The 21,156-nt window shown below is 41.5% G+C and overlaps 1 protein-coding gene across 7 annotated transcripts in view; it reads left to right on the top strand.

Annotated features, from left to right (window-relative positions):
• The window catches only part of CARHSP1 (calcium regulated heat stable protein 1), a 30,228-nt gene extending 9,867 nt beyond the window's left edge, over window positions 1-20,361 (top strand). For 5 of the 7 annotated variants that reach the window (XM_072608770.1, XM_072608757.1, XM_072608744.1 and 2 more), the window contains exons 2-4: window positions 16,509-16,673; window positions 17,860-17,982; window positions 18,722-20,361. In XM_072608770.1, coding sequence (XP_072464871.1) covers window positions 16,516-16,673; window positions 17,860-17,982; window positions 18,722-18,884 — 444 coding nt within the window. In that variant the 5' untranslated portion in view covers window positions 16,509-16,515 and the 3' untranslated portion in view covers window positions 18,885-20,361. Of the gene's footprint in view, window positions 1-4,956; window positions 5,694-9,940; window positions 9,965-16,508; window positions 16,674-17,859; window positions 17,983-18,721 lie in introns of those variants that run through there. The other 2 variants (XM_072608780.1, XM_072608760.1) reach the window with 2 other exon arrangements.
• The last annotated feature ends 795 nt before the right edge of the window (window positions 20,362-21,156 follow it).

The following is a 21,156-nucleotide window of genomic DNA, read 5'->3' as shown; positions in this document are numbered from 1 at the left end:
GATTGTAAGTTGCAAAATAGTTGCCCAATACCCAGGATATCATGAGGTGGGATCACTAAAACTGCCCAGACTACAGTTAAGTACATGGGGCTGTCCATGGCCCTGTCCTGAGGAGTTGGTTTCCTGCTTCCCTGTGAATCACCTTCTTTGTTTCATTTCTGGTCCCTTGGAGGAGGCGGGGCTGAGGTTTGGGAATGAAGAGAGGAGCCCATTTTAGCTCCACTCTGACCTTTCCCAGGCTATAACCAGGTTTGAGAATTTGCTTTCAGGCTTGGTGCACCCAGCAGGTCCTTGGGAGCCTAGGTTTCTTGGCAGTATTCCAGCTTCTTGCTTTCTAACTTGACTATAGAATAGCCCAGTTGTTCATCTTCCTACCTAGATGTCTGTGTTTTCTGTGTCTTGTTGGCCTCTAGGCCAGATCCTAGAAGAGCCACTTTCATAGTTCTGATCCTTCAGTTCCAAGTCTGCATCCTAGTGAGTGGGAAATTTCAGTGTTGATGTTTAGGAGACAGCTAATCCTCTCCAAGCCAAAAACGTGTCTTAAAATGCCAAGTGGGAGTTTATATTTAATCTATGGACTAGAGTTTATTGGGAAGGTAAGTGACTTGGTCAGATCTGCTATTTCACTGTTAGGAAAATTGCTTTGGTAGCGTATGGAGGGTGGATTAGAATGGAGAAAGACTTGGAGCAGGGAGGGCATATTAGGAGGCTACTATAATAGGAGACCCCTCAGTTCCAAGAAAAAGGATACAGAGGGAGCTCCCTATGATGTCAAAGGAGATCACCCAGGCTTTCTGGTCTGCACTCTTGAAGGGAATCCTTATCCCTCCAGTGTTCCTGGCAGAGCCTGAAGGTGGGGAGCATAAGGAAAGCCTTCCTGTAGAACACATTTTGAAATCTCTCCACCCGACTGGCTCCATTCATGCACCCCATGTTTGGTCAGACCAGCGGGTAAACTATTGGGCTTTGCAACCTTGAGGAGTCTAAGAGTAAATGGTCTAATTTCATCCCTACGGCAGAAGAATGGACAAGTTTCAAGTCATTATGGAAACCCTAAGCCCTGACATTCAGCCTGAGTCTACTTAGAGATGCAGTGGAGAAATCAGAACGTTGGCATCAGGAGACACAAGGTCCTAGTCATAGGCTCATTAGGCTCTAAGATTTAGATCCAGAAGGAATTTTAGAGGTCCTCCCAGTTCTGCAATTAACCAGCTATGTGCCTTTGGGTAATTTGCTTAGCTTCTGTGGCATAGTTTCTTCATCTTTAAAATGGGATACTCCTACCTGCCCCACCTGACTCATGCTGTTCTCATGAGACTGTAATGAGGAAATGCAATAGATTAATACACTCACATGTATATATATGTATATGTATTCACCCATACATTACATGTGTATGTATATATGTGTTTATACATGCAAATTCTTTGAAAAGCATTGATTACTATACAAATGGAAAGGATTATGAGACCCCAGTATCCAGAGCTGGGAGGTTACATGTTTAGGGCAGTGCAGTGAATTTTTCCTAAACCTGTGAAAACAAGGTCCTGGGATTGTAAGATCACTGGATCTGAGGGCAAGTCTCTCCCCTCACCCCATTTTAATTTATTAATATTGTTTTTATATAACACATACATGCATGTACACATACAAACATACCCAGGATCCCTCCTTTTAACAAAAATAAAAAAGGTAAGCAAATTTTATCTTTAAAATAACTGACATTATTTGTGACTTTCTCCACCTATAGCTCCCTCCTCTTTCTACCACTAGACTATGAGCTCCTTGAGAAGAGGGATTTTTTTTTTGCCTTTGAATCTCAGAGTACATAGTAAGCACTTAATAAATGCCTGTTGATGGACTGTTGTCTGGGGCCAAGTGTATGTGAATTCGCATTCTAATTAATCAGAGCTTGGCTACTTTTTTAGCATTGTTTTCATTTCTATTAGTGTAGTCACTATGTAGAGGGTATCCCAAAAGTCTTAGTGGAGCTTTTAAGCTTAAAACAAAATAAAACTTTAAAGTGCACTCAGATGTTTAGGACAAGACTTTTGGGACATTCTGTATGTAGAATTCCTGGTTTTGCTGTCTTCATTTTGTAGTCATTCATACACATTTTCCCATGTTTCTCAGAATTCAACATACTCATCACCTGCTATGGCATCCATTTAATACTTTGAGTAAGTCACTCCTGTTCTTTCCCTGCCCATTCTGTTCTGTCCAGGTTCATATAGTATGTTCCTAAAGCCTCTGAGGTCCAGGTGGCAGGTGCCATAATGTAATTTCCCTGTTTATGTCTTTTTAATCTCTTTATATCTGCTAATAGCTTTCTGGGCTTTATCCTCACCTCTTTCTCCCTGATGTCCACTAGTCTCTAACAGACCACCCTGAGATAATATGTGTAGCAGGACAAAGCTCCAAACCCAGGGGTCATGGTAAGAAGCCAGACATAGAGAGTTGGGCATGAGTTGCTCAAAGAGACTGAGGCTTGCCTTGTTTTAAGACTCTTAGACTGGGCTTAGCCCATATATTTGTAGAAAGAGCTCTAGAGTTGGAACACCTTTGGTTCCTTCTCCAAAACTTTCCTATATGACTGCAGACAAGTAAACTCTTCAGTTTTCTTATCAAAAAAATAGGGTTAATTACATAAACTCTCAGTTTTACCAAGTTCTGTAAAACTTACAGTGCCACATAAATGTGAGGTCTTATAATTATTAACTCATTCATTATCTTGCCCTAAGGCAGAACTACCTTTGTTAACCCAGGCAGATTAAGGCAGTTTTTCAAGAGCATCCTCAGGCTGACTCCATATTTGCTAATGGTTCCCAAAGGCAGTATGAAATTTAACATGGATAAAAGTTATTTATCCTCTATTTAAGTTTGAATCCTTTTTAAAAAGACTTTTTATTGATTATAATTTTATTGTGTTGTGCTCAGTAAAGGATGTGTTTAGTATTTCTGCTTTTCTGAAGCTGTTTATGAGTTTTTTATCCCCCTAACATATGGTCAATTCTTTTTTTTTTTTTTTTTTTTTATTTAGCTTTTAACATTCATTTTCACAAAATTTTGGGTTTCAAATTTTTCCCCTTTTCTCCCCTCCCCCCCCAAACGCCAAGCATTCTAATTGCCCCTATGACCAATCTGCTCTCTCTTCTATCATCCCTCTCTGCCCTTGTCTCTGTCTTCTCTTTTGTCCTGTAGGGCCAGATAGCTTTCTATACCCCTTTACCTGTATTTCTTATTTCCTAGTGGTAAGAACATTACAGCTGATCCTAACACTTTGAGTTCCAACTTCTTTAGCTCCCTCCCTCTCCACCCCTTCCCTTTGAAAGGCAAGCAATTCAATATAGGCCAAATCTGTGTAGTTTTGCAAATGACTTCCATAATAGTTGTGTTGTATAGGACTAACTATATTTCCCTCCATCCTATCCTGTCCCCCATTACTTCTATTCTCTTTTGATCCTATCCCTCCCCATGAGTGTTGACCTCAAATTGCACTCTCCTCCCCATGCCCTCCCTTCTATCATCCCCCCCCACTCTGCTTATCCCCTTATCCTCCACTTTCCTGTATTGTAAGATAGGTTTTCATACCAAAATGAGTAGGCATTTTATTCTTTCCTTTAGTGGAATGTGATGAGAGTAGACTTCATGTTTTTCTCTCACCTCCCCTCTTTATCCCTCCACTAATGAGTCTTTTGCTTGCCTCTTTTATGAGAGATAATTTGCCCCATTCAATTCTCCCTTTCTCCTCCCAATATCTTTCTCTCTCACTGGTTGATTTCATTTTTTTTTTAAGATATGATCCCATCCTCTTCAATTCACTCTGTGCACTCTGTCTCTATGTGTGTGTGCGTGTGTGCATGTGTGTGTGTGTAATCCCACCCAGTACCCAGATACTGAAATGTTTCAAGAGTTACAAATATTGTCTTTCCATGTAGGAATGTAAACAGTTCAACTTTAGTAAGTCCCTTATGACTTCTCTTTGCTGTTCACCTTTTCATGGTTCTCTTCATTCTTGTGTTTGGAAGTCAAATTTTCTTTTCAGCTCTGGTCTTTTCATCAAGAATGCTTGAAAATCCTCTATTTCATTGAAAGACCAATTTTTCCCCTGAAGTATTATACTCAGTTTTGCTGGGTAGGTGATTCTTGGTTTTAGTCCTAGTTCCTTTGACTTCTGGAATATCCTATTCCATGCCCTTCGATCCCTTAATGTAGAAGCTGCTAGATCTTGTGTTATCCTGATTGTATTTCCACAATACTTGAATTGTTTCTTTCTAGCTGCTTGCAATATTTTCTCTTTCACCTGGGAGTTCTGGAATTTGGCCACAATGTTCCTAGGAGTTTCTCTTTTTGGATCTCTTTCAGGCGGTGTTCTGTGGATTCCTTGAATATTTATTTTGCCCTCTGGTTCTAGAATCTCAGGGCAGTTTTCATTGATAATTTCATGAAAGATGATGTCTAGGCTCTTTTTCTGATCATGGCTTTCAGGTAGGCCCACAATTTTTAAATTGTCTCTCCTGGCTCTATTTTCCAGGTCAGTTGTTTTTCCAATGAGATATTTCACATTATCTTCCATTTTTTCATTCTTTTGGTTTTGTTTTGTGATTTCTTGGTTTCTCATAAAGTCATTAGCCTCCATCTGTGCCATTCTAATTTTGAAAGAACTATTTTCTTCAGTGAGCTTTTGAATCTCCTTTTCCATTTGGCTAATTCTGCTTTTGAAAGCATTCTTCTCCTCATTGGCTTTTTGAACCTCTTTTGCCAATTGAGTTAGGCTAGTTTTCAAGGTGTTATTTTCTTCAACATTTTTTTGGGTCTCCTTTAGCAGGGAGCTGATTTGCTGTTCATGCTTTGACTTCATGTCTCTTATTTCTCTTCCCAGCTTTTCCTCCACCTCTCTAACTTGATTTTCAAAATTCTTTTTGAGCTCTTCCATGGCCTGTGCCCATTGAGTGGGCTGGGACACAGAAGCCTTGATTTCTGTGTCTTTGCCTGATGGTAAGCATTGCTCTTCCTCATCAGAAAGGAAGGGAGGAAATGCCTGTTCACCAAGAAAGTAACCTTCTATAGTCTTATTTCTTTTCCCTTTTCTGGGCATTTTCCCAGCCAGTGACTTGACCTCTGAATATTTTCCTCACACCCACCTCACCTCCTGATCCTCCCAGCCAGTGTTTGGGGTCTGAGATTCAAATGCTGCTTCCAGCCTCAGGGCTTTGGGCGGGGGGCAGGGCTGCTATTCAGTGTGAGATTAAATTCAGATGCTCAGGTGAGGGCAGGGCTGCCTCTCAGGCTCAGTTCCCTCAGGGAGTTTCTGCACAGACCTTCAACAATGGATCCAGGCTCCTGCCTGCTTGGAGAGCCCTGGTCTGCCGCTGCCCCTCAGCTTCTGTCTCCCGAGGGGGCCCGAGCCATGTGGGCACCCCACTCCCCCCTCGACCCACCAAAGGGACTCTCTCACAGACCCCCGTCACCTGTGGTTGGAGGTACTTGTGCGGCCGCTGGAGATCCCGTCCCTGAAGCCCGCTCGGATCTGTTCCTCTCGGTGCCGCGGCCACGGCAGGGCTGTACTCAGCTCCCAGTCCCGGCGCCCAGTCCGCAGCACGAAGGACCTTTCACGAGAGGTTTGCAGGTCTCTCCGGAACAGAAATCTCCCTCGCTCCAATGTTCTGTGGCCTCTGGGTGCAGAATTCGCCGTGAGTTACTTCTTTGTAGTTGTTCTATGGGTTGTGGGTTCGGAGCTATGTGTATGTGCGTCTTTCTACTCCGCCATCTTGGCTCCTATCCATATGGTCAATTCTTGCAAAGGTGCTATGCGCAGTTGAGAAACATGTATATTCCTTTCTGTGCACATTCAGTAATCACCAGAGATCTGTAGTACCTAACTTTTAACGTTCTTGTGCCTGTAACTTCTTTCTTATTTATTTTTTTGTTTGATTTATCTAGAGTCAGAGAGGGAATTGAAGGAACATTGAGATCTCCAACTGTTATAATTTTGCTGTTTATTTCTTCCTGTACTTTGATTAATTGAAGTATTTACATATTCCAGATACTTTGGTGTGCCATTTGGTGCATATATTAAGTACTGATATTATTTCATTGCTTATGGTACTTTTAAGCATAATGTCATTTCTCTGTTTATATATTTTAATCATGTCTATTTTTACTGTTGCCTTGTCTGAGATAATGATTTATTTACCTACTATTTTGAGTTCAACTGAAGCATAATAAATTCTCTTCCAGTGTTTCATTTTAAATATGCATGAATATTTGTTTCAGATGTTTTTTTATAAACAACATATGTTGGATTCTGCTTTCTCATCCATTCTTCTATCTTCTTGCTTTATGGGTGAATTCACCCCATTCATATTCACAATATTATTGTTGATCATGTATTTACCTTCATCACATCCTCTTCTAATTCTTCTTATTTTGTCTACTATCCCCTTTACAAAGAAGGGATTGGTAAAGGAGAAGGCATGTAAATCAATTCTAGTTCCTGTACTTGAAGCAATCTCTCTCTTTTTTTTTTTAATTGCCTTTTCATCTCTTCACCTCACTCAGAACTCTGGTCAGTCGTCTTGACATTCTCTTTCTTTTGACAATCCACCATTCAGAATTGGTTTATTTTGCTTGTGACACTTGCCTCAAGAACTTTACTCTCCTTAAACCATTTTTTTCCCTTTTCCTGTCCTTATCTCCCTGCTTAATTTAATATTATATTAAATTTTGTGTGTGTATGTACATTCAGTCCTCCTTTGTCCAGTTCAGATGTGAATGAAGTTCATGTGATGCCTCCTTCCTCTACTCCTTCCTTCCTCTATACTCTTTTTCTTGCATACTCCTTTTGTGAGACATCATAAGCACTATCCCTTTTCTTTCATTTCTTCTTTAGTGTTATTTCTTTTTCTCTTCCTTTTCTTTCCTCTCAGGACCATTGAGACAGAATGAAGCAACTCTCAGTTCCTCTGTCTTTCTTAATTCCCTCTGTGAGCCTTGAACACATTAGGATTTTGAAGGGATACTTATTTCTCCTCCTATTAGAATGTCAGTAATTCAATGTAGTTTCTCTCTTTCTAGTGGATCAGATGCTTGATTCACCTGAGTCCACCCTTACTTTCCTGGTGGGACACCTAGTCCAGTACTTGGGGCATCTAGCTCTCTTTTTATGTATTCCTGGGATGTATGAAGCAACTTACTGATATTTCTTTTGGGATTTCATAATCACTATCCAATTTAGTGCCTTTTTTGATCATTGCTGGAGTATATGTAGGAGAGTTGGGTTCCTAGTCTACAGCCTTTCTTGCCACCATCTTAACTAGAAGTCCCCCAAGTATAAATTCCACCGCTCATTTCCAGCTTTAAGAGGTCTGCCTGGGGAGATTCTCATCAGCCAGACTCCCACAACAAAACATACTTGTTGGGACTAAAGAATATTGGAAATTTTTGCCCCTGGGTTTGCCTTGGTGATGTAGCAATCCTCAGTACCTGCTTCTGAAACTGTTGTGTAAGAAGTAGGAGGGAAGGGAAGAAGATTGTGAAGTTTAAGGAAATGAAGTGGTCTGATAGTTCTGGGATTGGGCCTGGGCCTAAAGATAGGGGATGAAGGGCCTGTGACCCTAGAGAGACTAGCTTGTAAAGAACTGGAAAACCTGAGGGGCTATTTTAGGGCTTAAATTACACGTACAGAGAACAATTCGGGGGAATTTGAGTGAAAAGGGGAAGAGGGGAAGTTGTTTCTGGTCTTGGGGGAATAAAACCTTTAGTGCTTTCTGGGAGGTTCTCCCCCCCCACCCCTGCAGCGTCTGCTCTTGAGGGCCTCTGGTCTTTAAGCTTTGTTGTTAATTAGAGCAGCAGTAATTATGTGCCCTGGAGGGAAACAGGGATTCTTACCAGAAGGAGCTGCAGGATCAGGGATCCTGGGATGTAGGCCAGCCCTGCTGTTTTACAGGTTAGGAAACTGAGTCCCAGAACGGTGAATTATTTGCCCCCAAAGATCTAGTGGAATCAGTCACTAAACAAATATTTTTTTTACCGTGTTCAAGACAGGATGCTGCCCAGGGACTTGAAGGCTAATTTTGGACACAAGACATATACAAGAAAAACGTAACCACTGTCATCAGGAAGTGGGCGATCAGGGCCAAATTAGGTACAAGATAGTAAAAGCTGTGGTGGTTCAGAGAAAGGATCCTAGGAGCACAGATTTAGAGCTGAGAAGACCCTTAGAGGTCATCTAGTTCAATTCTCTCATTTTCTAGATGAAGAAACCAAGGCTGCCAGAGATCTCCGTGGGTAAGAATGGTCAGGAAATTATTTGTGGAGATGAGTCTTGAGGTAGTTCTTGAAGGACAGGTAGGATTCAGGTGGTCGAGCTGGGGTGAGGGGAAGGTCTGGGAGAGATGGCTTGAGAAAGATCTTGTTATTCAGAATTGAACCTAAGATCTCTGGCTCTCCCCTCCCCACAACCCTCAGACCTTAAGGTCTGTTAGAAGGGGTGGTGGGCCTTTCAGAGAAGGGGAAGGTGATTGGTGTGTGGCCACAGGTGGGGACATTTTGTTTTGTTTTAGCCGTGTGGGACATCTTTTCAGGGTAGCACTGGAAATAAGTGAATGGAATGGAATATTATTATAGAACAAGAAATGACTAACGAATTCAGAGAAATGTAAGGTTTATATGTGAACTGATGCAGCAGAACCCTGTATGCAATGACTATCATGGCAATGAAAAGAGCACTTACAGGAAGCTAAACTCAATAATTCTAATAACCAATCTTGGTCGTAGGGAAGAGATAATGAAATATACTTCCCTCCTCTTGACAAAGAAGTAGGGGATTACAAGAGCAAAATGTTGCATCCATATCAACTGTAGTTTATGGTACTGACTGTTTTTCTTAAGTGTTTTTTCTTTGTTAGAAGGGGGTGGACTTGGTGTGAGGTAGATTGGGGGTGGAGAGTAATATTCAGAAATGACTGTGATGTAGGAGAGAAGAATTCAAAATACTGACTTTAAGAATTTCTCTAGCTATCTTGAAAGATGGATGTAGTTGGGTGTCTGCATCATAAAAGAGATCAAGATAACCTTTGGGGGTATCACATTGCTGTCTAACAAAAATTACAATGTAACCTCCTTGAAGGGAGGGACTCTTTTTTTTTTTTTGGCTGCCATAGGAATCCCTTGTGCTTAACACATATTGAATATTGTAAGTGCTTGATAAATGCTTAATGACTAAATTGTTTGAAAAAGACTGTGATATTAAAAAAAGAAACCTTAAAACTTATTTTTAAAATTAAAAACACATTTAAAAGACTACAGGATCTAAAGTTAGAAGATCTGGGTTTAGGTCACACTTGTTGGCTTGTGACAACAGGAAGTCACTAAATCTTGGTGAGGCTCAGTTTGCTAATCTGTAAAGTGTGAGGAATAATGCTGTAAAGCAGTGTTGTCAGATTTAAATAGAGATGATTGTATTCTTACTTATTTTGTTAAATATTTCCCTTTTACACTTAAATATGTTTGGGGGATTAAGGCACATGGGTTTGAGATGTGTTGGAATAGAGTATTGTGAGGGAAAGCACTTTGTTAGCTTAAAAAGTGTTATATAAATCTGAGTTCTAATTATGCCAGTTCTACTTATCAAATTTAAATAGAAATCATCATATTTTTACTTATTTTGTTGAAAATTTCCCTTTTACACTTAAATATGTTTGGGGATTAAGCCACATGTGTTTGAGACCTCTGTCAGATTATTGTGAGGGAAGGCACTTTGTTAGCTTAAAAAGTGCTATATAAATCTGAGTTCTAATTATGCCAGTTCTACTTATATTTTAAGGCCTAGCTCCATCCCCATCTCACCGTGACAGCTCCTCTGACCATCCTGGCCAGCCCACAGTGGAGCACCCTCCCCTGAACCAGTAGAACATTTCCTGTCTATACCACTCATTCGGCTCTTACCACACAGGACTTTGTAGTATGTTTTGTTTTGTCTTGCCTTATATTTCGTTTGAAATGCTTCATTTGTATTTATGATCTTGGACAAGTTACTTCTCTCTGGGCTACTGATCATCCAAATGCTTTGAATTCTTTCTAGAGTCCTATCTTACCACTGCTTAAGAATGTCTAGAACAGTGTTTCTCCTCTCTCCCATCCAACCTAAAAGGAAATTACCTGGGAGCAGACATAGGGAGAATAGAGGGAGGGGAGCCTAACTGGGGAATGATAAGGAAAAAAAAGCTCAGACTTGAAATTATATCATTTGAGATTCATTCCTTTGGCTCTTAAAAGCTTTAAATCCCCTAAAAAATGTAAATGCCTTATTTAGTTATCAACAATAGTTCACATTTATATAGATTAGATTGCTTTCTTCACTGTACTCCTAAGAGACAGATAATACAAGAATTTTTAGTTCCTTTTTATGAATGATAAAACTGACTCTCAATTTGAATGAGTTGCCAATAGCCACATAACTAGGAAGTGACAAAGGAGAAATGGAAACTCCCTTTAGAGAAGAAAGATTAGTGAGAGAGAAATCACAGAGTGAACTCTGAGATGGAAGGGGACTGGGACCATCTAGTTTAAACTGTTCCTGGAAAAGCGTCTCTGGTAATGTCTCAGACAAATGTGTAGCTAAAGACCTCCAGTGATGGGAAACTTGCTACCTCCCAAGCAGCCCTGTTCCATTTTCGATAACTCAAATTGTTATTCAATTGTTTTTTCTAAAATTGAGCCAAAGTCTTACTTTGCCATTTATAGCTGTTGCTGGTCACCAGACAAAACAAGTCTAATCTCTTCTCTTTTATGGGATAGTCAGTTAAGTCACCCAAGTATTTATCAAGCACCAGCTCTGTGTCATCCATTTTGCTAAGCTGATGGGTATACAAAGAAATGCATGTAGTTCCTGGTCTCAAGGAGCTCACACTCTGATGAGGGAGACAACATGGAAATAATTATGTACAGGCAAGATATATGCAGGATCTTGAGTCATGGGTCCTACCTATTCATTAGATATCTATTCTCCCCAAAACCTAGAGTGCATATGAAAGTATACCTGACTTTTTTCTTTTAAGAGGCAGCAAAATAATAGTATATATAGCTTTACCTTCTCTATTTTCACTTATTTGAAACTGCTAGGGGGCACAGTGGATGGAGTGCAGAACTAGGGATGTAGAAACAACTCAGTTTGAATCCTGCCTGTGAACAGCTTCCTAGCTGGGTGACCCTGGTCAAGTTACTAAGGCTCTCTCAGCCTTAATTTTTCTCATCTGGAAAATAAGAATTATGGTATTTACTATAATCTCAGGGTGCCATGAGGCTAAAATGTGATAATGTATATAAAGTGCTTTGCATATATATCACCATAAATTTTGAGATGGCTTAAGGGCTTGGCTTAAGGTTCCCAACATTTCTGTTCCAGGAACTAGTTTCTGTTAGTTGGTGAGAATGAGATCAAGAGTAGTTTTTCCATTTTTTTATCTATCTTTTGATAAATTAATTTATTAATTGAGGCAATTCAAGACTTCACCTTCTCTGATTTTGAAAAAGACATACAGCTTTAGATAAGCCAGGTGTCTCACATTAACTTTACATTCCCTACCCAGAGCTTAATTTCCTTCTGAGGATAGGAGCAACCTTGAGGATAGGTAGGGATGATGTTTTTGCCTTTCTTTGTATCCTTAGTACTTAGCACAGTGCCTGGTACATAGTAATCATTAATAAATGCTTATTGACTGACTGACTAAACAACATTTCCTTCTTGGAAACCCTCAGAGTCTGAATTTCAATTTGGAAGAAACTCTGACCTGGCAATCAGGAGACCTTAGCTGAATTCCTGACTCACTTTTGGAAAGGTTGCCTGCTTAAAATGGAAAAGACACTGCATTTGGTGTCAGAACTTGAGATCTTGGCTCTGCCACTTACTGACTTGTACCTGACCAGAAATCCCTTTTGCTTCATACCCAGCAAGTGAACAGTTTTGTTTTTCCTTGAAGACTTTCAGAGGGGGAGATTCAGCCTTTCTAGAGGCAGCCCATTTCACTTCCAGATAGCTTCTCTACTTGTTAGGAAATTGCTTCTTGCAACAAGCCTAAGTTTGTCTTTTAGCACCTTCCACCCATTGTTCTAAGCTGTGTCCTCTGGAGTCTAGCAGAACAAGTCTTATCCCTCTCTTTTAAATCCTGAATATGGCTATCATGTCCTCATTAAGCCTTCTCTTCCTCCAGACTAAATATCCCCATTTTCTTCAGCTGATCTTCAGATTACATGAACTCAAAGCCCATCACTTCTTGCCTTTCTCCACACTGGATTCATTCTTATCAATATCCTTTCTAAAGTGGGCTCAGAATGTGTGAATAAGATATTCCAGACGTGTTCTAACCAAAGCAGAATGCTGCAGAAGAAAGGAGCCTTCTTTTCCTGGACATGATAATTCTGTCAATGCCACCTAAGAGTTCTTCAGATTTTTTTTAGGCTGCAGTGTCACCTAATTAAGGCGATTTTTATAGCTCTTATGATCACTTATTTTTTTCTAATGAGTTTGAGTCAGTTTACATTTCTATGGGCAGTGTAGTGTTAGTGTGTCTGGTTTACCACAGCCTAGCCAGCATTGAATTTTAATGACTTTTAGTATCTTTGCCAAATTGATGGAAACCTGGTGGTATATCAGAGTTGATTTATACTTCTTAGATGATTAGATAATTTAGACCTTTTTTTTTCCCCCATGGTTGTTGTAAATACATGTTTCATAGGATTATCAATTTAGAGCTAAAATGGACCTTAAGGTCTTCAGTTTATACACGAGGAAACTGAAGAGGGGATGTTAGAACAGGAGTGGGGAACCTGCAGCCTCGAGGCTACATGTGGCCTTTTAGGACTTCAAGTGTGGCCCTTTGACTGAATGCAAACAGGTTCCTCACCCCTTGGTTAGAATGACTTGCTCAGATCACACAGATAGTATGTAGGTAATAAGTTTCTAGCTCTGTGATCCCTAAGAAAATCACTTAACTAACCTCTCAGAGCCATAGTTCCCTCTAAACTAGTCTCAAACCTAGGTCTTCTTTGTTACAGTTCTGTATTCTTTCCATTGTACCACACTGTCTCTTCATTCTCCTATTTTTCCCTGAGGAGTTCTGGATTCACTCACTCCAGTTAGAACAGATGCATAATCCCTTGCTGATCTTTCTCCCTTTTTGTCCTTTTTCCATCTTCCTCCTAGAGGTGATTTTATATGGACAAGGACCAACAGCTGTCAGAGTCAAGGGAGGCTGGTAGGCCACTTCCTCTCCATTTCTCTCCCCTTTTACTCCTCCCTTTCCGGCAAAGTGGGCTGTGGTCTCCAGTAGAGGTGGGGGAAAGCAAGTGCCTATGGGGTTGGGGAACAAGGGTCTATATTTCAGGAGGGGTTGATCGGAAGGGCAAAGGAAAGGAGAGACTTGGGAGGAGCTGCTATTTTTTGCCTTTCCTGGTGGGGAGGGGACAGCAGTGATCAAACTGCCTACCCTGGTGGAGATGAGGCTGTGGGACTCTAGGGAATCACTCCCCTCCCCCAACTCCACCTCCCTGGGTGGTGTTTCCTTCCTGTGAAGCTGAGGCCTCCTCCTGGCTTCCTTGAGTTTACTGTTTGAGCATTGGGGTCACCAAAGGCTATTCTCTTTCTGTTCAGGATCCAGAGAGGCAACTTAGGAGAGTGGAGAGGGAATGGTCTGCTGTTAACTCACTGGGGGACCTTGGACAAATCACTTTGACCTCTTTGGGCCTCAGTTTCCTCAAGTGTCTCTAAAGTTCCTTTCAGCTCCAGCATCCCATGTATCTCTGGGGAAGGCAGAAGCAGGCTGGGAGAAGCAACTAGACACATCATTTGGGTGTTTTTAGCGCCAAGTTTTTCTTCTGTTGGATGGGTAGGGCTGGATAAGTGCTGGCTAAGGATGCCCAGATACCAGCTTTTGGGTTTTTGAGGATTTTGTAAAATCACCTTCTCTTATGGCAAAATAATGAGAGGGTTTTTTTGTTTTGTTTTTTGGAAATAATTAGGAAGATCTACTTAATGACCTTAGATAAGTCACTTAAATCACAAAGGGCTGCAGTAATGACATCTGTAAAACTGAGAGGTTGGACTAGAGGATTTCTAATGTCTTTTAAAAAAAAAATCTTTATTTTAAAAAATTGTATTAATTTTTCAATCATTTATTTTCTCTTCCTCTTAGCCCTCCCTTTCAATTTAAAAGGAAATAAGAAAAATAAAAACCTTTGTAACAAAAACACATAATAAATCAAAACAAATTCCCACATTATTTGTGTCCAAACGTGTTAGGTCTCATTCTGTATCTTGTGTCGAGCACTTCTCTGTCAGGAAGTAGATAGATAGCACTAATCCTCAGGTCTAGGTCATTCTCCATGTCAACTGAAGATGCTAAGTAGACGAGAAGGTACAAAGTAGCAGGACTTGAACATCCAGAAGATGATGTGAACACTTAGCAGCTCTGGGTACGATAGGGAAAGGCCTCAAGGAAGAGGTAGCTTTTGATGTGGGGTGACTTTAGGATTTCAGTGAGGGGGATAGTGAAGAGGGCATTTCCCATATAGGGAACAGATGTGGGAATGTACAAGATACGCTTATGGAACTGTTGGACTGGTTTTTGGGGGAGCCCGGAGTATTTGTAGAAGTTTTATTTGTATGTAGGAATTGTAGTATTTGTATGGAAGGCCTTATGTAACACAAACTTCTTGAGAGCAGGGAAAATTTTTGCCTTTCTTGTATCTCCAGCACTTAACATGTTGCTTGGCAAATAGTAAGTGCTTAATGAATACTTGTTGGTTGACTCAGTTGTAGAAAGTCTTGAACGATTGGCTAAAGAATTTTGGACTTTTGCTGATAGACAATGGGAGTCATTATTATTAATGGTACTAGTAATAACAAGTGTATGTTGTGTGTATATGTACACATAGTGGTATTTATGCACATGTATATACATATATTCAAACATGTGTGTGTGCATGTGTTTGTGTGTGTGCATGTACGTGTGTGTGTGTGTGTGTGTGTGTGTGTGTGTGTGTGTGTGTAGAGACACAAAGACAGAGCCCAAGAACAGGTTTGGGCACTAGGTGGTGCAGTAGATGGAACACTGGGCCTGGAGTCAGGAAGTTCAAATACAGCCTCAGACTCTTACTAGCTGTGTGACCCTGGGCAATTGTTTGCCTCAGTTTCCTCATCTGTAAAATGATCTGGAACAGAGAATGGCAAACCATTCCCATATTTTTGCCAAGAAAACCCTAAATGGGGTCACAGAGTCAGATATGACAGAACAACACCACAACACTATGCACACATGTACACATATACACCCACAGGCATATAGTGCTTAATGTTTTCAACGTGTTTTCCCTTGCATGATAGGATATCCCTCTGAGGCAAGTTGTACAAAAGGTGACACCTTTAATTTTTGCAAATGAGGGAATTATGGCTCTGAGAGGTTAGTGAAGTGATTTTTCTGGAAAGCCCCAAAATCACTGAGAAAGAAAATCAAACTGTACCTGGGCAGAAGTACCATGGCAGGATAGAGGATGAATTAGGAAAGGAAAAAACCGAGGCTGATGAGTTGGGCCATTGTAGCAGTCTAGGACCTGAGGTGTATCAGTGAAAGGAGAAAGGAAGGTGATCGAGATTCTATTTGATGTCTGATGGGGTGGAGCAACGAAAACCATTTGGACAGAGGGTTGAATGTCAGCACCTGAGTCACCCATGACTCCCTCTGCAGTTTCGGGGACAGCCTGGGTGACTGGCAGAGTGGTGATGCTGTCATCAGAAACAGGGCAGGCAGGATGGGGCAGAGGAAGAGAAGCAGCTTTGGGATGTGCCCGCCTTCTCTGGGGGTTGTCCCCACAGCATCAGAACTCATTGTTCCTACATCCCTCAGCACTTTACACACCCGTGCTCCTGCCATTGTTTCCCCCTGAATTCCTGCCTCTCTCACTGCTTCTGTTAGACTGTGAACTCAGAATCAGTGTCAGAATTTAGAAGAAACCCCAGAGGCTGCCTAGTGTAGCCCATCGCTGGGCAAAGATCTCTCATCTACATCATATTCAGCAAGTGGTAATTCAGCTTTTATCTCTGGAGGGCTGAATCGGTTTTATTTGATTCTTTTCTTGAGTTTTTGTTGAGAGACTGACCTAGTACTTTGGTCTCAGGGCAGCCAACTCAAGGATAAACTACCATACCATAATGTTGTGACTTTCAGGGCAAATTTTCCTTTTAACCCAAAGGATGAATCTCTAATGGCAGAATTTTATGGGTTTATGGCAGCTGGGTGGAGAAGAGATTTTTTTTTGTCTGTGTGTGGGGTGGTGTGGCTTCTCCTTGCCTTTTAAATGTAAATTAATGTAAATCTGGCTTTTCTTACTTTACACAAGTTATGGATGACTCTGTGCTCAACCTGGCCCTGCTGCTTATATATTTTAGTTGTTTGTGCTGGGGATCTGCCAGCTGGATCCAGAGTCTCAGAAATCTTCATTTCTCCCCTCAGGTAAATTATGTCAGCGGAGCCTCCCCAACCACCGAAGCCCCCTACCCATCCAGCCTCTCTCCGTCTACCTGATGGTCCCCGGGAAAGGGACCGTTCTCCATCTCCTATGAGAGGGTACCTCATCCCCAGCCCCTTGCCTACCCGGCGAACCAGGACCTTTTCAGCGTGAGTACCCAGAAAAAAAGAGATGGGGAGTAAAGGCTAGAGATGCTTCTTGTGGAAAAGACCAAGTGGCTGAGGGCCCAAAAGGAACAACCTAATGTGCTACCCTGTGTTGCTTCACCTCGGTGAGATGTGATAAGAAAGGGTATTTACAGTCTATCGTGCAACTCAGTTCTAGCGCTGGTTCCAGACCTTCATCAAGTCAGCACCCCTCAACTGTAAAATGGTGGTAAAAATGCCTACCTTGCTTACCTCATAGAGCAGAACTCAGATGCTTGCTGTGCACACGTAGAGGATAATTCCAGTTAAAGCCCAGTCTTTTGCTGTGCTCTGTAAGCCTGGATTAGCTTGGAGGCAGCGGTGTGTGAGTGTGATCATAAGATCACAGAATGTCAGTGCTGGAAATGAACTTCATTATGTTTTTTAAAATTTATTTTTTTCTATCTAAACTTTAAAATTTTTCTAATTTTTTTCCACAAGCTTTTATTTTCTCTCTCCCTTCTCCCCTCATCAAACAATTAAAAAAAAAAAAGAAAATGAATTCCCTAATAACATATCCTAGCCAGTCAAAACAAAATCCCACGTTGGTTGTGTTCAAAATTGTATGTCTGCTCGTGCATTTGGAGGCCATCCCCTTTCATCTGTGGTCCCCTGGAACTGTCATTTGTCACTGCATTGGTCAGAATTCTAAAATGGTTCCGAGTTGTTTTTCTCGATAATGTTGTTATCTTTGTAGAATGATCTAATTCTGCTCCCTTCACTCTATCAGTTCTCAGAGGTTTTCCAAATTGCCTCTGAAACTGCATTTGGAAGGGAACTTTAATGTCATTTTTATAGATCAGGAAGCTTACCCTGAAATGAATTCCCTTGCTCAAGGTCACACAAGATCAAAAGCAGGACCAGAAAGTAGCTCTTTTCACCTTGCCAGAAGTTGTCAGATGTGCTTTTCAATATTTTGCCCCTGCTTTCTAGCCCCATGACTCTCAGGAGCTGGGTGGGTGGGTCCAGCTCTGTAATGAGAGCCCTTTGCACAAAGTTTATGATATCACTGTCTTCAGACAAAACACAGGCCCTGGGTTAGTTAGTCCACCTTGGTGAGAGGATGCTTCCTCTCTCTTCTTCTTGAGTCTGGGCTGGTGGGAACAATGGGGTGAATTACTCCTGTCTTTCTCTCTCCACACTCATTCAGGACTGTGCGAGCATCTGAGGGACCCGTGTACAAGGGGGTCTGTAAATGCTTTTGCCGTTCCAAGGGGCATGGCTTCATTACACCAGCTGATGGTGGCCCAGACATCTTCCTTCATATCTCTGAGTAAGTGGCCAGAAGGTGGATATAATATGTGAGCAGCAAAGGTGGAGGGGGGACAGGGTTGAGGGGGCATGGGTAGGGGAGAGGGAGGAAAGGAGAGAGGTTATGAGCAAGAGCACAGTTTCATATTGTCTCAATGGGTGTACAGTATATGGGCCTCGCCCTGAATTGGGTATTTCATAGGCTAAGCTGGTATGATACTTGTCATGTTGTATATGGACATGTGTGAGAAGGGCCCACATGAGATATATTTTTTCTAAAAGGTAGTTATAAAGAGGGCTTCTGGCAGGGTGGAGTGGAGAGTAGGGAAGTGAGTTGGAGATAAGGGGAAAGGAGGAGTGGGGTGAAGAGGGTAGTATGTGTCATGCAAGTGCACATACATGTACACTTGAGGGAATGAGGGGAACTGTAAGTTTTTGCAAGGCCTCCACCAGTCAGTGGAAGGGAGGGCATTCCCAGGAATGCCTCTCCTACATTCTTCTCCCTTTGTCTCTGTAACTCAGAGCTCACGTTTATATCTGAGACATGGCATCCATAGATCACACTATGTCAGTCTTATTGTATTAATCACAGTTCATAATCGTCTGGTCCCTAGGATGGGCAGAAGGGTTGGATCCTGTCCCTTGCTCTGATGGGCCTTTTCTTGGCTTCCTTCTTATGAGACTGAGTGGGGAAAGCCCACGGTGGTGTATCGGGACACATTCCTATTTTTTCCTTTCCCCTACCCCTGACTCTCTGACAGTGTTGAAGGAGAATATGTGCCTATGGAAGGAGATGAAGTTACCTACAAAATGTGTTCAATTCCACCCAAGAATGAGAAGCACCAGGCTGTGGAAGTTGTCATTACTCACCTGGCACCAGGCACCAAACATGAGACCTGGTCGGGACACGTCATCAGCTCCTAGGCGGCCTCCTGGTACCCCTGCTTCCCCTCTTCTCCCCAGCTCGGCCCTCTTGAAGGACACTGTTCTGGGAGGGGGGAGGTGGGGCAAGTGTTGGGGACAGACAGATGAGTTATGAGTAAATTTCGGCTGACGGGTGGGACGAGAGTGGGAACTCAAGGGTCAAATTGTTAGATGTGACTTATCTCCTGAAGAAAGGATTGGAGGACCAGGGGTGAGGGGAAGTGTCTTGATTCCTTACCACCTGAAATGTATTAATTTTTTAAAAAAGAAGAGGTTTGGTAGATGAGTGGAGGATTAAACTTTGAGCCCAAAGAGATGTAGAAAGGGCATTTTGGGATGTGTTATTTTCCTAACATTCTGGCCAGCCTCCATATAGACTGACCCTCTCCCTGTACCTGTGTATGCAGGTACTTTATACCATTAAGTTAGACCTCTGGGACAGAAGCCCAGTAAGAACCCAATGTAGGCAGTTTGGATTTTCTTCCCTTTTGTCCCAATCCTATAATGACTCAGCTTGTCACCTCTTAGTGACCTTTGCAATTCTTAGATGTAGTCTCTGCCTTAGCCTTCATCCAGAATTTTTGATTAGAGTGGGGCTCACCTGAGGATGATGGAGACTTGGGAGAAGCCATTGAGTTCAGAAAATGAATCTGGATTCTTAGGAATTTGTTTCAGTGCCTTTCTTGAGGGGTACAATTCTCTGGGTGGGGAAGCAGGAGGGCCTGACCACTGGCCAGAGAAGAAGGATTGATGGGAGATCAGGCAGCCCAGCCCTTATGTGAATCCCAGGATCCTATCTGGATGGTCATATCGAGTTTAAACTGTGCTGAGCTGTGAGACAGAATCCCTCATTCTCCTGTAAAGCTTTAAACAAGTATGAGGACTTCCCTGCTTTTAGCAAAGCCTGTGGGCTTTGGGGCTGAGGTGTCAAGTTTGGATCCACATCTCTGGTTTGGCTGTTTTGTGCTCTCTTTGAACCATTAGACTGTGAAAGGTGGAACAATGGGGGCTCCTGTTTAGAAAACAAAACCATCTCTTAAGGTTTGTGCTGAAACACTAGCTGACAAGGGGTAGTAGCTTGCTTTCTGACAACCTGGTTAAAGTGAACATTTTAAACACATTTTGGATGGTGTCTTATTTTTCAATGTGATATAGTAAATGTTTAGTAATTTTTTTAGTGACTAAGGTTTCTGCCTTAAACTCGATACAATTGCATGTTGCGCTTGTCTTTGCTACAAGATTGCAAGTACTGTAAATATATATAATTTTTTTTTTTTTTTTTGCAAATGAGGCTTTTGGATTTTCTTTGTAATTGGTTTTCTGCATTTTCAGTGGTTGCTATTTAAAAGGAAAAATGTATGCCATATTCTGAATTTTGTGGTTTCTAGAAAATGATAAAAAATCATTTAAAATAATGCTTATTTGCTGATGATTTAAATTGAAGTTCAAGAATTAAATACTTAACTTTTGTTGAAAATGACTAGTTTCTTAACTTTTATTGTTTCCTTATTTATAAGAATCACCCTATTTGAAAGGGGTTGAATGCTAGAAACACTGTGATAAAAAAACTCATCGTAGGATCAGAAATTTAAAGCTGGAGGGAATCTTAGACATCATCTAGTCCCTTGAAACAGAACTTTGCTGACTGCTCGTTGACTCAGAAAATCATAAATTAACATTATCTATGTTGCACTGTATTTTTATTGGATTATACATTTCCCAGTTACATTTTAAGGCTCATCACCAAAATGGTCACCAGGTAAAGAACTTTTGGAGCCTAGCAGCTCATGGAGATTGCCAGTTAAGGCAGAGAATGGTTTATTTACCTCGGTAGATGGAGTGAACACAGATCAAGTCACTGAAGAGCTAATGTGTGGTACAGTGGAAAGAGTATAGGATTGCAGTCGGAGACTTGAGCTCAAACTCCAGCTGTTTCTTCTAATTGACCTTGGGCATGTTGCTTAATCTCTAGGTATTCTACATCTCTTCATCAGTGGTCCTGGTGCGTGGGGTTAAATAGACAAGTTGTCCACATCATCTGTGTGAATCTGGACCACTTTCCTGAGCCTCAGTTACCTTATCTGGGAAATGAATATGATAGCTTTCACAGGTGGATAGGAAGACTGAATCTAAGTACTTTGTAAACTGTATTGTGCAAAAATAAGGTGGTGGTATTGTCATCGCTTCAGATTCCAGGTTCATACACTTTCTCCTCTTCTTTTTGTAACTTTTACTCTACTTTGTAAGGTATACACTAATTTTCTGGGTCAAA

The sequence above is a fragment of the Notamacropus eugenii genome, chromosome 1 (assembly GCF_028372415.1).
Source record: "Notamacropus eugenii isolate mMacEug1 chromosome 1, mMacEug1.pri_v2, whole genome shotgun sequence".
Classification (NCBI taxonomy): domain Eukaryota; kingdom Metazoa; phylum Chordata; class Mammalia; order Diprotodontia; family Macropodidae; genus Notamacropus; species Notamacropus eugenii.
The sequence above is the reverse complement of the archived record's forward strand: the minus strand, read 5'-3'. Positions and strand labels throughout refer to the sequence as shown.